This window comes from Schistosoma mansoni, chromosome 1 (assembly GCF_000237925.1).
Source record: "Schistosoma mansoni strain Puerto Rico chromosome 1, complete genome".
NCBI classification, from domain to species: Eukaryota; Metazoa; Platyhelminthes; class Trematoda; order Strigeidida; family Schistosomatidae; genus Schistosoma; species Schistosoma mansoni.
The window spans coordinates 34,412,733-34,427,703 of record NC_031495.1 but is presented as its reverse complement, the minus strand read 5'-3'; the positions used below and the strand labels follow the sequence as shown (position 1 = coordinate 34,427,703).

Below are 14,971 nucleotides of genomic sequence, written 5' to 3'. Positions count from 1 at the left end.
CATAAATAGGGACCGTTTTGCTGGGGCCGTGAGTTAGCGTTTGGTATAACGTGATACGAGTCAGTATTAGTAAATGCTAAAGGAGATGAATATTGACAGAGAAATACAGGATGTTAAAAATCTAGTGAAATCGTGTCCAAAGTTACGATCGATAAAGAGAGACAAATTTGGCACAAATTTCACATGAACAGGGAAATCACGAATATAAATTCAGATCATTATATGTTCTTCGATATTCAGTGGGGGAGATCGAACTCCATCGTAAATTGAAGAGGGTATATGATATATCCCTCGGAACAACATGGTTTTATATACGTATTGTCTTCATCTAATCCTTTTCCGTCACCACAATCACATTTGTCTTCCTACTACCATTTAATAACAAATTACCTAAAACCACACGTGCTTCGTTACCTTTCCATGTTTCGTGCACACTTCAATAATTTCAATAACATCAACAATCATTGCTTCCTCTAATTCCAGACATGTTTCAAGAAGTAGAAAAGAATACCTCAATAAATAAAGGGTTTTATAAGAGGTTCAAATTCCAATACCATAAAAACCGTGATGAAAATGCCAGCCGATTCATACATTGTGGTTACCAATTTGGCTGAATAGTGCACTGGTTTCACACGTAAACGTACAAGTACAAGTACTTCAACTTCTACTAAATGAATATCCGTTCACATTGGTTTAAGCCTGATAATTATGTACTTTTACTACAATTTCCCGCAAGAATCTCTACTGAAAGTGTCTTAGGTGTGATTAGTAACACCAGTAAACAACTTAAGTCGTATCTTTGTATTCAACTATATAAATCTGCAATCACCTAACGTGATAACTACGAGTAGGTGGCTGCAAAACCTTCACTCATATCACAAAGGCCTGAGTTTAGGCAGATTAAGGATGTATCAAGTACCGGAATACGTGAGAAAAATGAATATGCTGTCCTGATAAGGTGATGCTGCAGGTCACTGAAAATCACATTGAAATTGTGCAGTGTAAAAATATATATAAAGCCAGTAAAACTTGAATGCAAGATAAATAAACAAGAAGAATGAACAAGAAAATTATTCTCTTAACAATAATATATGTTGCGCTGATGATAAGAGGTGAGTAGATTGTGAATTAAAATTGGGCAAATCATGCGCAAATAAATAATACAAATGAGAACAGCGAAATAAAAATAAGATAAAAATAAGATGAATGACAAGTAAAATAAGCAATAGAATAAGAAAATATAAGTTACAGGAAATGATAAATCGTTCAACAAATAATTGCAATAATTGAATAGACTGTAAATATCCGATAAACAAACTAGATATAAGATCATTGATAAATTTTATAGAACAAAACGAATCAGTATGAGGAATCAAACCATAACTATATATGTGACTGTGCAGTGTATTACGATGAAAGTGATTTAGTAAGGTACCGATTTATCCACAGACGTCAGTTCAAATTGTAACATGATTACTTCCCAAACTATTCTACACTTGTTCATAAACACGTGTCTTCACATAATCACAGATTACAAGTTCACACTTAAATATTCACGCTCTCACATTTCAGATGACTATGCATTGAGCGAACCAACAGGTGAGTTACATTCTTTATTAGTCAACAGAACGCACTATATCAGTCATGAAATGTAACTCAGTTCAGTCGAATATATACACTTTCTGACAATGTGATGTGCTGAATGGTTCAAGTAATATTTGCATTAGTTGAACACACTGTCATTCTGTGATAAACAAGCTAGACATAGGATCATTGAGAAATTTCATGGAATACACTGAATCATATACATGTGAAGAGAATTTGCTCAAATGTGTGAATTGTGATGAATATGGAAAAGAGTTGACCATGTTGATAAACTGATACAACGGGATGGAAATAGAAGGTTGATCAGATTTCTGTGTTATATACAACGTGTGAATTGTCAACAAAATGACCACACAATAACCAAGTGACGTCGACAGAATGACAGTCACTTTACAAGTTCTATAATTGCGAAAGTTATCTGAGAGGGAGATTGAGACGGAGAGAGAGAGTGAGAGAGAGTGAGAGTGAGGGAGAGGGAGAGAGAGGGAGAAAGCAAGAGAGAGATGTATAGATGCATAGGTATACAGATGTGCAGATGAAGAGATGTAGAGAGAGATAGAGTTTGAAGAGAGAAATGTGCACAGACTGACGGAGAAACGTTTCGGCACAGAAAATTCCAATGTGCACATTGACAAACTGAAACAGATACGAACAAGTTTCAAAGACGAAACAGTGCGAAATCGCAACATTCAAATGTCATACCAATCAAAACGAAGCATCATTCAACGTGCTCAAACGAACACGATGATCAAACAAACTGGACTCAAACGAACACATCACCATGAGGAATCAAACCATAACTATTTATGTGACTGTGCAGTGTATTACGATGAAAGTGATTTAGTAAGGTACCGATTTATCCACAGACGTCAGTTCAAATTGTAACATGATTACTTTCCAAACTATTCTACACTTGTTCATAAACACGTGTCTTCACATAATCACAGATTACAAGTTCACACTTAAATATTCACGCTCTCACATTTCAGATGACTATGCATTGAGCGAACCAACAGGTGAGTTACATTCTTTATTAGTCAACAGAACGCACTATATCAGTCATGAAATGTAACTCAGTTCAGTCGAATATATACACTTTCTGACAATGTGATGTACTAAATCGTTCAAGTAATATTTGCATTAGTTGAACACACTGTCATTCTGTGATAAACAAGCTAGACATAGGATCATTGAGAAATTTCATGGAATACACTGAATCATATAGATTTGAAGAGAGTTTGCTCAAATGTGTGAATTGTGATGAATATGGAAAAGAGTTGACCATGTTGATAAACTGATACAACGGGATGGAAATAGAAGGTTAATCAGATTTCTGTGTTATATACAACGTGTGAATTGTCAACAAAATGACCACACAATAACCGAGTGACTTCGACAGAATGACAGTCACTTTACAAGTTCTATAATTGCGAACGTTATCTGAGTGAGAGAGAGAGAGCGAGAGATTGAGACGGAGAGAGAGAGTGAGAGAGAGTGAGGGAGAGAGAGAGAGTGACAGAGAGAGAGAGTGACAGAGAGAGAGTGAGAGTGAGTGTGAGGGAGAGGGAGAGAGAGTGAGAAAGCATGAGAGAGATGTATAGATGCATAGATGTACAGATGTGCAGATGAAGAGATGTGGAGAGAGATAGAGTTTGAAGAGAGAAATGTGCACAGACTGACGCAGAAACGTTTCGGTACAGAAAATTCCAATGTGCACATCCACAAACTGAAACAGATACGAACAAGTTTCAAAGACGAAACAGTGCGAAATCGCAACATTCAAATGTCATACCAATCAAAACGAAGCATCATTCAATGTGCTCAAACGAACACGATGATCAAACAAACTGGACTCAAACGAACACATCACCATGACGAATCAAACCATAACTATTTATGTGACTGTGCAGTGTATTACGATGAAAGTGATTTAGTAAGGTACCGATTTTTACAAAAAGGTTTTATTTAAAATATCTCAGTACGATTATTGTCATTATTATCATACTCGAAAATGTATTCATTAAATTAGAGAATAGTCTAGTGAAAACAATTTTATTGCTTTTTACTTTACTACTTAATATATGATAATCTTATGATTGAAAATTCACAAATTTACAATTTCAAACTTATTGAGATAAAAAAAGAACTAATGAGAGAAAGAGAACACTAAAGTGAAACATTAAATTTCCCCAATGAAACTTTTAACATTTAACTTCCCCCTTAGAAAATTTTAACTGTTCAAGAAAATGATAGACTTTTGCAAATTTTCCAAGTGCAATTTTTTTAAAAATACAATTTCATGTAACAGAGAATTCAAGGAATTGAAAAATTCCACTTCCTTCCTATCCAAAATATGAAACACACAATACTGATCAATAGTACTATTGCTAAACTTTTAATGATTGATTGATCATCCTATTAGTATTCAACTGATAACAGAATTCTATGAAAAAAATATTTAGAAAATCGTAAATAATATCCTTAAAAATTTCTCGTGAACTATTTTCCATAGTACATTCTTGAATAATTAATAAAGGGGGGTTGTAGAGATTGTTATATTTTGTAGTTATGCATCACAAAGTCTGAAGGTCTTAGGTTCGATTTTATGTGGAGTGGCGGATACACATCACTAAGAGATCCGACACAGACAAAAAGGCTGTTTAGTACTTTCTTCTTCTCAATGGTTGTCGAACTAAAGTCAATCAGGGATGCATAACTACGAACTTCTTCATTAATATTATTTTTATCGCGAAACTTATGCCTGATTCCGTTTGTGTTCATAATTCCTAATCAATTGTCGATCGCCAAGAGTGATGTTTTGTCATTCGTTTTTTTCTGTGATGGAAAAGTTATCAATGAAGGATAGATTGTAAGATCTTATCTAAATTAGTTCATACAATCTATTTACTACTTCAGCCTCTTGATTTAATCATCACATTTGAAGGCTAGTTGAATTTGGTTGAACATGAAGCGCTAAGGCTTCGCATTTTCAGTTTCACACAACTGTTAAACGTAAATAAGTTTTGAACCAATACAATATCTACATAACAATCTTCAAATTATCGTAATAAATAGAAAAACTCACATTTTCTATAAATCATATGTATTTATCTAGCAAGAGTTCGTTAGATATTTAAACCAATTATTCTTAAAGTAATGTGTTACTTCCTACTTTCAACGCCCAATTTATTTCACAACTAGTTTTCCGAAACGATACATCTACTCGCTATCTTTCTCCTTTAAATTCTAAGTTTTAATACTTTTATTCCACAAATTGATTCCTTTGTTTTTGAAGTATATTCTCTAAGTTTCGATGTTTTTTTAACTATCAAAGAGATTACTTGTTAACCTTATTCCATTATGTTATAATAGGAAATTAAAAGAAGAATACACATTTACGTCAAGTTCTACATTGATTATGAGTTAGAAACAAGAGTGAAAATTGATATCACATTCCTTTTTTTCCCTTTCCAATCTATTTTTGCATTTATATACAACGAATTTAATAAAACAAGAAATACAATTTCATAACAATATATAAAAATAAATCGTCAAAAGAGGAAATATATGTCTGAAGTAAAACTTACTTGATTAAATTCAACAGCTGCTTGAGTTAAATCTGTTTGTTTACGTTGATATTCATTTGGTTCAACAAATCGTGCTGTTAAATTAATTTGATTCGGTTGTGAATATTGAATTAATTGAGAACGTTTCTGTTCAATTAAATAAGTAGCTTCACTAATTTCTCTATGTCCAGGTAGACCACGTAAACAACGAGTTAATGTTTCAATTAATTGTGTAGTTAATTGTTGACTATGACTTTGAACTGTTGCTGCATTAGCTGGGTGTTTAGCATCACATGCTATTCGGGTATCTTTTACTGCTCTTACTAATTCATATGATAATTGAACAGCTTGTCGAATATTCTGAATACCAGCTCGGCGTGGTGACTCAGCAGCTGATGTATTATTATTACTATTACTACCATTAAATAATAAGACTATTTTGATCAGCTATTATACCACGAGTTGCATGTACAAGTCCAGTCATAGCTGATGCTAAACGATCAGCTGACTGACCTGCTAATTCCGAGTTGATTTAATACAGCTGAATCCATTTTAGCCATGGAATTTATAATGGAATCTAATTTTTTCGCTGACTCAGTTCCATCATGGACACTGATATTTACTAAATGACAACAATCTTCAACCTGAATAATGAAAGAAATATTAACAAAACTTATGTTAAGTTCTTCATAAAAATCAAATAAACGAGAAAAGATCTTTTTATTTAAGTGTTAGACGATAACATTTTGATGATAAATAGTGATAGATAATTATAATTTCTGCTACGGAGGTGTTTTCGTAGGTTAATATTACTCTTCAGCTTTCCATCATAAGTAGACATTATCATCAGTGTGTTGCCTTACAAGCAAACTGAGAGCAAATTAATTTAAAACAAATGCAAAACGTTATCATCACAGTACCAAATTAAAAATACATAAAAATGAAAAGGTGTTAACTATTATGTTATATCAAATTAAAAAATATAAACAATGTTAATAAAACTCTTGTACGTTGAAGAATTAATATATATACTACTAGTAAATCAAATGAGAATAATATGACAGATTTGTTTAGTTTTTGTATTACTTTTTTTAAAAAAAGGAAGATCGTTCTATTCATAAAACGAAAATGAATGGTAACTTACCTTTTGTTCAGGTATTGGAGTTAGTGTACCTTGCATTAGACTAGTTTCTATTTCAGCTACTTCATCTGATAAACGAGTTAATCTAGTCAATGCACCATCTAATTGAAGATGACGAGCAAATGGTGCCACTTTTATTAGACAAGTAATTAATGTTTCTAAAGCACTAGCCAGTTGACTGTTTGAATTTTCTAATGCAGCTTGAATAGATGGATCAGATAGTGTTGGGGCTAAAGATTTACTAGAACGTACCATTGCTGTACATGGCTACAATAAAAAAGATACATAGAAGTAAACAAAGTGATAAACAGAAAAGTATGTATGGACTATATTGGAATAATTAAAGTGTTTTAGTAATTAAATCAATTTAATAGCTCGTGAACTGCAAACACCAAAAAATCAGTCTGGCTTCAGACGTGGTCATGGCTGCATCGACTAAATATTCACCATTCGTCAGATTTTAGAACACAGACATGCTTATCCACTTCTGAAAATGGTTTTTCTTGACTTAAAAGTAGCATTTAACTCTGTAGACAGAGGTTCTGTGGCAGTGTCTGTCATTGAAAAGCGCACCTCAGAAGTACATAAACTTTGTGAAGGCTCTTCACTCGAACACTATCAGTCGAGTCAGAGCTTATTGTGAACTGTCACCTGATTTTGGTGTTCACCTTGTTGTGCCAATAAGGTATGGCAACTTGGACCAATGCATATAGGTGCCTGGTTCCACTTTGTTGCTGACTGACTGAATTAAAGAAATCAATCATAAATTAGTAGGTTCAAGTCCTATTCTATTTAGTTTAGTAATTGAACGATTAGGTAGCGTCACTAGTGCTTACACACAAGAATTACAGTTAAATGATGAATACATTCACTTCATAAATCAGTTACATTAAAACCAAATATTATCAACTGTAATGCACACATACACACATAAAAAATGTTTACTTTGAAAAATAGGACAAATTATATTGTATTACCATGAATAATCAAAATTCACAATGTTATTTTTCTTATCACTCACTTGTACGAAACGTTCACATGCACCAATTAATTCAAGCAATGCCATTGGATCATCTGGATTGGCACGTGATTCTCTAATTGTAATGACAGTTTTCGGGATAAGATTAGTTACATTCCTTGTGTCATTATGTAACTAACGTCATATTATGAAGGAAAGTAAAGATAAATGTTAAACAAAACAGACGATAAATTGTAATTTTGCCGGAAAAAATAGTAACAAAAAACAAGTATGACACAAGTCACATTTTTAATTTTCAAACGAAAAGACAATTCATAAAATATGTGTTGAAAAGCAATGGCGGTATTTCTACAGTTTAAGAATACATAAAACTTAACTGTCAGCCAATATCAAAGTCACAATCTTCAATACAAATATCAAGACAATTCTATCTGTACAGAGCTGAAACTTGGAGAAACACCACAAACATCATCAAAGATGTACAAGTATTGATAAGCAACTGTCTACCATCAGCAACAGTCTAATGTGGGAGAAAGCAAACCGACTTTCAGTCGAAGAAGAATTTAGGAAAAGACGATGAAAGTGGATAGAACATACATTAAGGAGATCATCAAACTGCATCGCGAGGCAAACCCTAACTTGGAATCCTGAAGGTAAACGGAAAAGAGGAAGATCGAAGAACACACTTCACCGAGAGTTTGAAGCCAATATATCAAAAGAACTAATAGAAACTGGAAAGGATTGCATAGGACAGAGTTCGATGCAGAATGCTGGTGGATGGCTTATGTTCCTCCACGAGGGGTGGGTAACAGGAGTAAGCAAGTATGTGTTAAAAACACTATATATCCAAGAATCGTATTATTCAATTCGTATAGAAATGTACTTCTAAACATCAGCAAATTCAATTTATTCATGTATGATGTATGTGATTCATCTTCGAATATGTACAGAGTGAAATCATGGTGATTTGTATTTCATATGGGTGGCTTTGATAGTGTTGGGTGATTTGAAGGGGATGGTATGATTGTGAAGTTTTCATTAACGTTTAGGACAAAATTGTCAGAGCCTAATCTAGGTAGATGTAAACTTTATGAGTATTCTACAAGTTATCTCATGCCGGTAACCTAGTTTCTGGTTGGCTATTTTCACAAATCCTACTATCCTTATGTGCCCTTACGTTCTCCTTGACTTTCCTGTCCTTCTGATCTCTGAATATGCGGTTGGTTGACTTTTTTCCGTATGGATAAATAAACTAGCTCTTATGGATGTGTCTGGTAACAGCAGCTTGACTTACATCCCATGTTTCAGGAAATTCTTTGATGTGCTCAAGATTTATTTGATCTAGGATTTTGGCATTTTCTTAGAACAAGTTGTGTCGGTAATTGTCTACAACCATCAGTCTAAGTGACAGAACATCATGTTTTTACCCTGCGAGTTTATGTTCGTGTACGCTTAGGTAAAACGGATCAGTCCACGCGGTCCAACCCACTGTTCATTGCAGTCGATTTAATTTATTTTAAAGATAATGTTGCATTTCTCCACCTTAGTTGTTGCTTCCTTCGGTATTCATAAAATGGAATCCGTTGGTTTGTGAGACTTATTAACTGGAAATGGTTTCAAAATCACTGATCGATTTCTGAAGTGTTTTCCAAGTATCTCAAAACGATATGCTTCCTGGTTTTCGAGAGTTGATTTTGTGATGGTATGTTGGCTTGCTATACTATTTTTGAAGTGAGGGTACATAGGAGACAGAAAACTCCATAAGAAAACATACCATAAAATTAGTTAAATGACTAGGTCAATTCGTAATGCCCCTGAGACATTTCACAAGGATATCTGCGAACGAAAACCATCTTACTCTCTCAACAGAAATTCAATAACAAGATCACACATATCTCCGAGGTCTACTGAGTTCAGACATGTGAGATAAACTTTAGAAAGTATAAAAATAAAACCTTAAGAATGGGATATATTAACAAAAAAGCAATCAGTGATCAGTTTTCCCTTGGAAACTGTTATTACGTTTCCGAATCGATGAAACCATTAATATCACATTTTTAAAATATGGACAGTTGAAAGGTAATTATTGTTCATACACCGACACTGCCCTAAACGCGAAATATTGCTTGAAAACTGGTCTGAAACAATGTCTCTCTGATCACGCAAAGTGAAGTAGCTGAGCGTGCTACCCACTTCACTTATTTACAAGTAAGACCAATCATGATAGATCGTCACTGGTTGATGAGATCTTAGCACAGACAAAGAAAGTGGATTGGCTATTACAAAGTTTTATCATTCACGATAAAGGTGAGATATTTATTTGTTTATTCAGTGGGCAAATATACTGTACACAAATCCTGTGTGCGTTTCTTCATCGTCATTTAGATTTTGAGTTTCGTTCAATGACTTCATTATTTTCACATTTCCCGAATTTCATTTGCTCTATCTATCCAATTTAGCCCAGATTTAATTTCCTGTCACCATCATCATCAACACCGTTATCATGATCCTTTTAAATGTTCCGATTTTTACCTTGTTAGTTTCTTTTGTTTGTTATACCAAAAGAAACTGTCAACTTGGACACACATTTATTGGTGCCATTTTCTACATTGTTTTTTTTAAATATCGGCAGAATATTATCCTAAGATGAGTCAATTTTTCAATTACTATTTAGATCATATTCTGTGCATCATGTGAATTTTCTAAACAAAGCACTCGGTTAGTTAGCTAGCTACTCAGTTAGTTAAGTAAAATAAAAAAATAGGTGAGGGAAAATCTTCCTTCAGTTTACTACTACTCACTTGATAACTATTACCACGTGAATATTTTGTAGCTGCTTGACTAATATTAACCAACTGTGTAGCACCAGTTACTGTAGCACGTGCAGCAGATTGTAAATTGTGTATCAAACGTGTCTGAAATTGTTCACCTCCAGCTGAATAGGCAAGAGTATACAATTCATCTGCAGCATCACGTAATTCTGTTTGGAGTTGTATGTTATCTGGGTTAGATGAACAAGCCTAATATTAAAATAAACGTAACAAAATGAAGAAATTGATACTTGGTTAAGCTAAATAGCGCTAATGATAACAATGAGTACATAAAAAGATAAAACAATCATGTATTTTCGAAAATAATACAACGTGTAATTCTACTCAATTCGATAACACTTCTTACTAATAGCTACTTCATGAAAAATATCATCTGAACTACTTATAAGTAGTCAAAAACCAAACACCAAACTTTCCATGTAAGTAGGGTTTTTTCAAATGATTTATGTCAATCATCATAAACGTAATAAATTTTTCTGCTCAGACTGATCACCTTAAATTCTTCTTTGTTTACTCATTGATTGCATAAACAACATTTTACGCATATCGAGCAGTTAGGTATGGTTTACTATCTCATTAGACTGTTTAATTTTGGAGAAATGACCATTTTAATGTAATAAACAGCACTTTGTCTCTTATTTATTCATTAGTTTTGCTTAATTTAAGACAGCACTGCCCCATTAAATGCTTTTCGCATCGCGCCGACGGGCTTCCATAATATTCAAAACAAAATAAGGACCGTTATTTGTTTAAAAGTGAAGTAGCCTATCACTTACCTTGGCAGCATTAATCAAGTTGGTAGTAGCATCTGCCAGTTGTTTAGCAGCATGGAATAAGCGATTCTGCCTATCCGAATCATCTCCGGACTCTTCAGCTTGTGCTTTAATATCAGCAATCATAAGAGCTGTAGCTTGTGCAAGACGACGTGCAGATGCAACCATACGTTGACCATCTGTAGTATAATATTGTTTTAAATCTTCATAAGAAGTTTGGAAACTATTCAAAGCATCACCTTGATAACCCTGGAGAATGAAAATAGGCAACATAGAACGGTATATGTATACGGAAGAAACTATCCAAATATTTTTTTAAACAAACTGCAATTTAAAGCATGTACATCACAACATCGTCATGCATATATTGTGTGAAACCTGAATTCCACTGAACCTTCTACCCAAGATAATAATCACCAGTTAAAACGAAAACAAACACAAGTCTGTCAGACATATTCAACGTAGAATCTCGGGGATACGTGAATCAGTTCCAAGCTGCAACACCATATTAGCACTCTAAGATGAAATTTCCAACATAAATCCCAGGGCAGAAGAAGTAGTAACATTATCAATAGTGATAAAAAAGAAAGTAAATGGATATTATGGTTTGAGAAGAGGGAATTTAGGCAGTAGAAAAATCTCAAGATAGTTTTTAAACTCAGGGTGTGAGAGAAAACAGGGCGAATGCATTTATGAATGGAAAAGCTAGGTAAGGCTGAATGAAACCATGTACAACTTCTTTTCTAATATATCAGTAGTTTTCTCTGAAGTGCTACAGTCTCCCCTGTAATGCTTAAGAAACGGGTACAAACGTAACGCAAAAACTACCGCTATGAAGCCAATATACACTTTTACATTATATCCCAAACCTCGAAAATTCATAAGTATTGAAATCTTGATAAGCTTTATGAAATATACACCAGTAAACTGAATAATGCGAAATGAAAAATACATCTATTTCTTCCTTAACTAATCAATATTATTCTATTTGGGTTGAAAGCAACTAAAGAGAATCCTTGAAATAAAGAATTTTGTATCTTATGCTAAGACTATTATTCTTGCTTTATTGGAAGTCTTGGAGACATAGATGGTTGCATTTTGTTTGTGCTACTATACTACTTGATATTATTCAGTGGTATAACTTATCTTAATAAAGTTTAGTGATTTGCTATGACGGAAAATTTTCTATTCATCTGTGCCCCTAACTCTATATTTTCGTTTGTTATTCCTTTTTCCCTTGTATTACTTGAATCCAGTATCTTTTGAAAACTCAAATATTTAAAGCCTAATAAAACATTGTCGACAAAGGGTTGTTTATTCTAACTTTACTGTCAAAACAATATTTGAAAGCTTAATAAATGGAGTTTGTAAATTACAAGTGTTCACTTTCTTTTCCGGAATAGTACTTTACTTTCAGATAAAGATTGAGCTTAGCCTTCGGGAATTTAACACATGAACCAGTGACATTTGGTTAGTTATTAAAAATGAACTTTTCAAACAGTTATGTCAATGACCATCATGTATCGTTTTAATCCAATTAACCGGCGAACAGGAATCATAGATGTAACATAACATCGTACATTGGCTTTATGTGTAACGATTAAACTACACACAGATTATCTTTCATCCGGACTATTAAAATGTAATCACCTATGAGCAAACAGTAACTGTACACTTTTAGACGTAAATTGAAATAATAGTAATGCAACATTACTACTTCCAATGAACAATAATCAAATTCTTGCATACATTCTATCATTTCATATTAAAACATGAAGTAAATAAGAAACTTAATACAAACTTTATATGATCCTTTAAGTAAATGTGCATTAAGCTGATCCAATGCATCTCGAACTTCTGTAGCTGCAGTTTCAGTCTCAATAATTGATTGTTGAACCATTTGTGGATCTTCTGATGGTACATGAACAGCAGCACGTGATGCTTGAACTACACCATCTACAGCCCATGTAACTTCACGACCAGCTTCACTTAATTGTTGTTGACAAGTTGGTTGATGAATAGTTGGGGCTAAAACCTAAATATCATAAAAGTATGTAACGAATTTACATTGTATCTCGCATAAAGTAGAGAGAGGATTTAGTAATTATCTATACGATCATTATATAAACATATTCGACAAATAGAAAAGAAAGCTAAAAAGCACACAGAGCCAAAGGCTTTCTACACATAGAATACATTTATGTATAGTGTCACCTTTTAATTATCTGAAATAATAATCAATAAAAAAATAACCTTAAATCTACAACTCTGTGAAAAAATTCCCTCTTCGTCAGAGCGATAAATAGATAGATAGACAGAAAATTCCAGAGAAAAAGATGGCAACAACTAAAGAGTGAACTAACTTACAGTGAAGTATATAGAAAAAGAGGGGATCAAAACAAATGAACAAACTAATTAAACAGGTTAAACTTACTTTAGTACAAGCTACCAATTGACTAGTGCATAAACCAGTTTGTGTAACTGAAGCAATGACACGTTGTTGTGCTTCAGGATCTGATGTAATTTGTGAAGCTAATACTTTAGCTTTTACAACTAATCCAGCAGTTGCATTGGCAACAGCTTTAGCAAGTCCTAACAATTGATCCTGTGTAAATGTATAAGAAGAGAAAAGAAGAATATATATAAAGTTATAATTTATTTTAAAGTGTTTGTTATGGTGTAATGAAAAAAAAACATTAGAACAATTTTATTAAGTAGTACAATACAATAATATTCAATGGATACAATTCTCTATTTGCATTGATCAGAATAATGATTGTTAGTTTACAATGTATAGTTTATCCAGCTTTTATCGGTGGGCCTGATAAGGTTATAAACTAATACTTATCAAAATGGTTCAAAACTTAGTTGTCTTTCTGATCAGAGGAAGGAATCTATCACAGTGAACATACTAAATACATATTTTATCTTTTCTCCATATATCAAGATACATAATAATAATAAACGCAAGTAACTTCATTTGACTATTAGCATCAAATATTTCCTTCATTTGATGATTATGTTTTATTGAGAATACGCATATTCAGTTTTCACTAACAACTTCCAATGCTGAAGCATAGAAATAAAAATATGTGGAGAGCTACAACAAAATGTCAGTCACCTGATTCAATATATCGCTTGAGTATTGGATATTTTCCAAGAGGGGAGGGATGTGCTGCCAAATCAATCCATGAAGTTCAGTTCGAAAAGGAAGACATTTTTTTGGAATGGAAAGGTGATAATCTGGCCCATTCAGACATAGATCAAAAGACAAGTGAGAAATGCTCACGAGCACACACTATTGGCGGAGATTCAGTTTCACTTTCTAAGGAAAATGGAATATGCTATAGATAGAAAATGTGGCTTTATTTCCCGAGGGAAAAATATCTACTTATGAATGGGCTGTAAGTATATTCTCGATTTGGTTAGCCAATGAAAGCTTCTGATTGGCTGTTGTTTTTCTCACTCAAGAAGCTAGTTTGGGTACGCGGGTAGAAAGCTTGTACTGCCAGCATCAGACTCGGGTGACTGAACAACAGGACAGTTTCATGAAAATCCTATATATATATATATATTTAATGGTGAATGTAAGAATTTTCTCTTTTTGTGAGACCTACAAAAATATATCGAATGGTATATGTTCATGGCTCAAACGATAGAAGTAAAAATATGGTTGTTTTTGGGATATTTAGTTATCCACTATACGGTTATGGGCTCAGATATAAGTCTACATTTCAAGTTTCAATCAACCCTATTGTATCATACAACAGATATGATCCAAATATTACAAGCCTTTGTTACGCATTTAAACCTTGGATTGATTTAAACAATATTTACTTCATTTCTAAGGGGAAAACATTTACAACTCTAGTGTGGTTTATTCAATAAAATATTTTATTGGAAACGTACCTGCCAAATTATTTTACAAAATAGAATAAGGTTTGGATTATTCGACCTAAACAGTCTCATTGACAACAATAAAATTGAGAACTAATGACAACTGGATGTGAAGCTATCGCAAATCTAAAGGATAAACTAATAGGTGATAGCTTCAATATGTAGTGATAAATAAATAA

The 14,971-nt window shown here is 33.3% G+C and overlaps 1 protein-coding gene across 1 annotated transcript in view; it reads right to left on the bottom strand.

Annotated features, from left to right (window-relative positions):
- Smp_142630 (putative talin 2) overlaps positions 1–14,971 on the bottom strand; it is a gene marked incomplete at both ends in the record, with an annotated part of 107,308 nt that overhangs the window by 34,248 nt on the left and 58,089 nt on the right. Inside the window, 8 exons of the mRNA XM_018794169.1 lie at positions 5,193–5,586; positions 5,685–5,815; positions 6,316–6,579; positions 7,334–7,465; positions 10,093–10,311; positions 10,899–11,144; positions 12,697–12,930; positions 13,330–13,500. Of these exons, the coding sequence (XP_018648608.1) occupies positions 5,193–5,586; positions 5,685–5,815; positions 6,316–6,579; positions 7,334–7,465; positions 10,093–10,311; positions 10,899–11,144; positions 12,697–12,930; positions 13,330–13,500 (1,791 nt within the window). The remainder of the gene's footprint in view (positions 1–5,192; positions 5,587–5,684; positions 5,816–6,315; positions 6,580–7,333; positions 7,466–10,092; positions 10,312–10,898; positions 11,145–12,696; positions 12,931–13,329; positions 13,501–14,971) is intronic.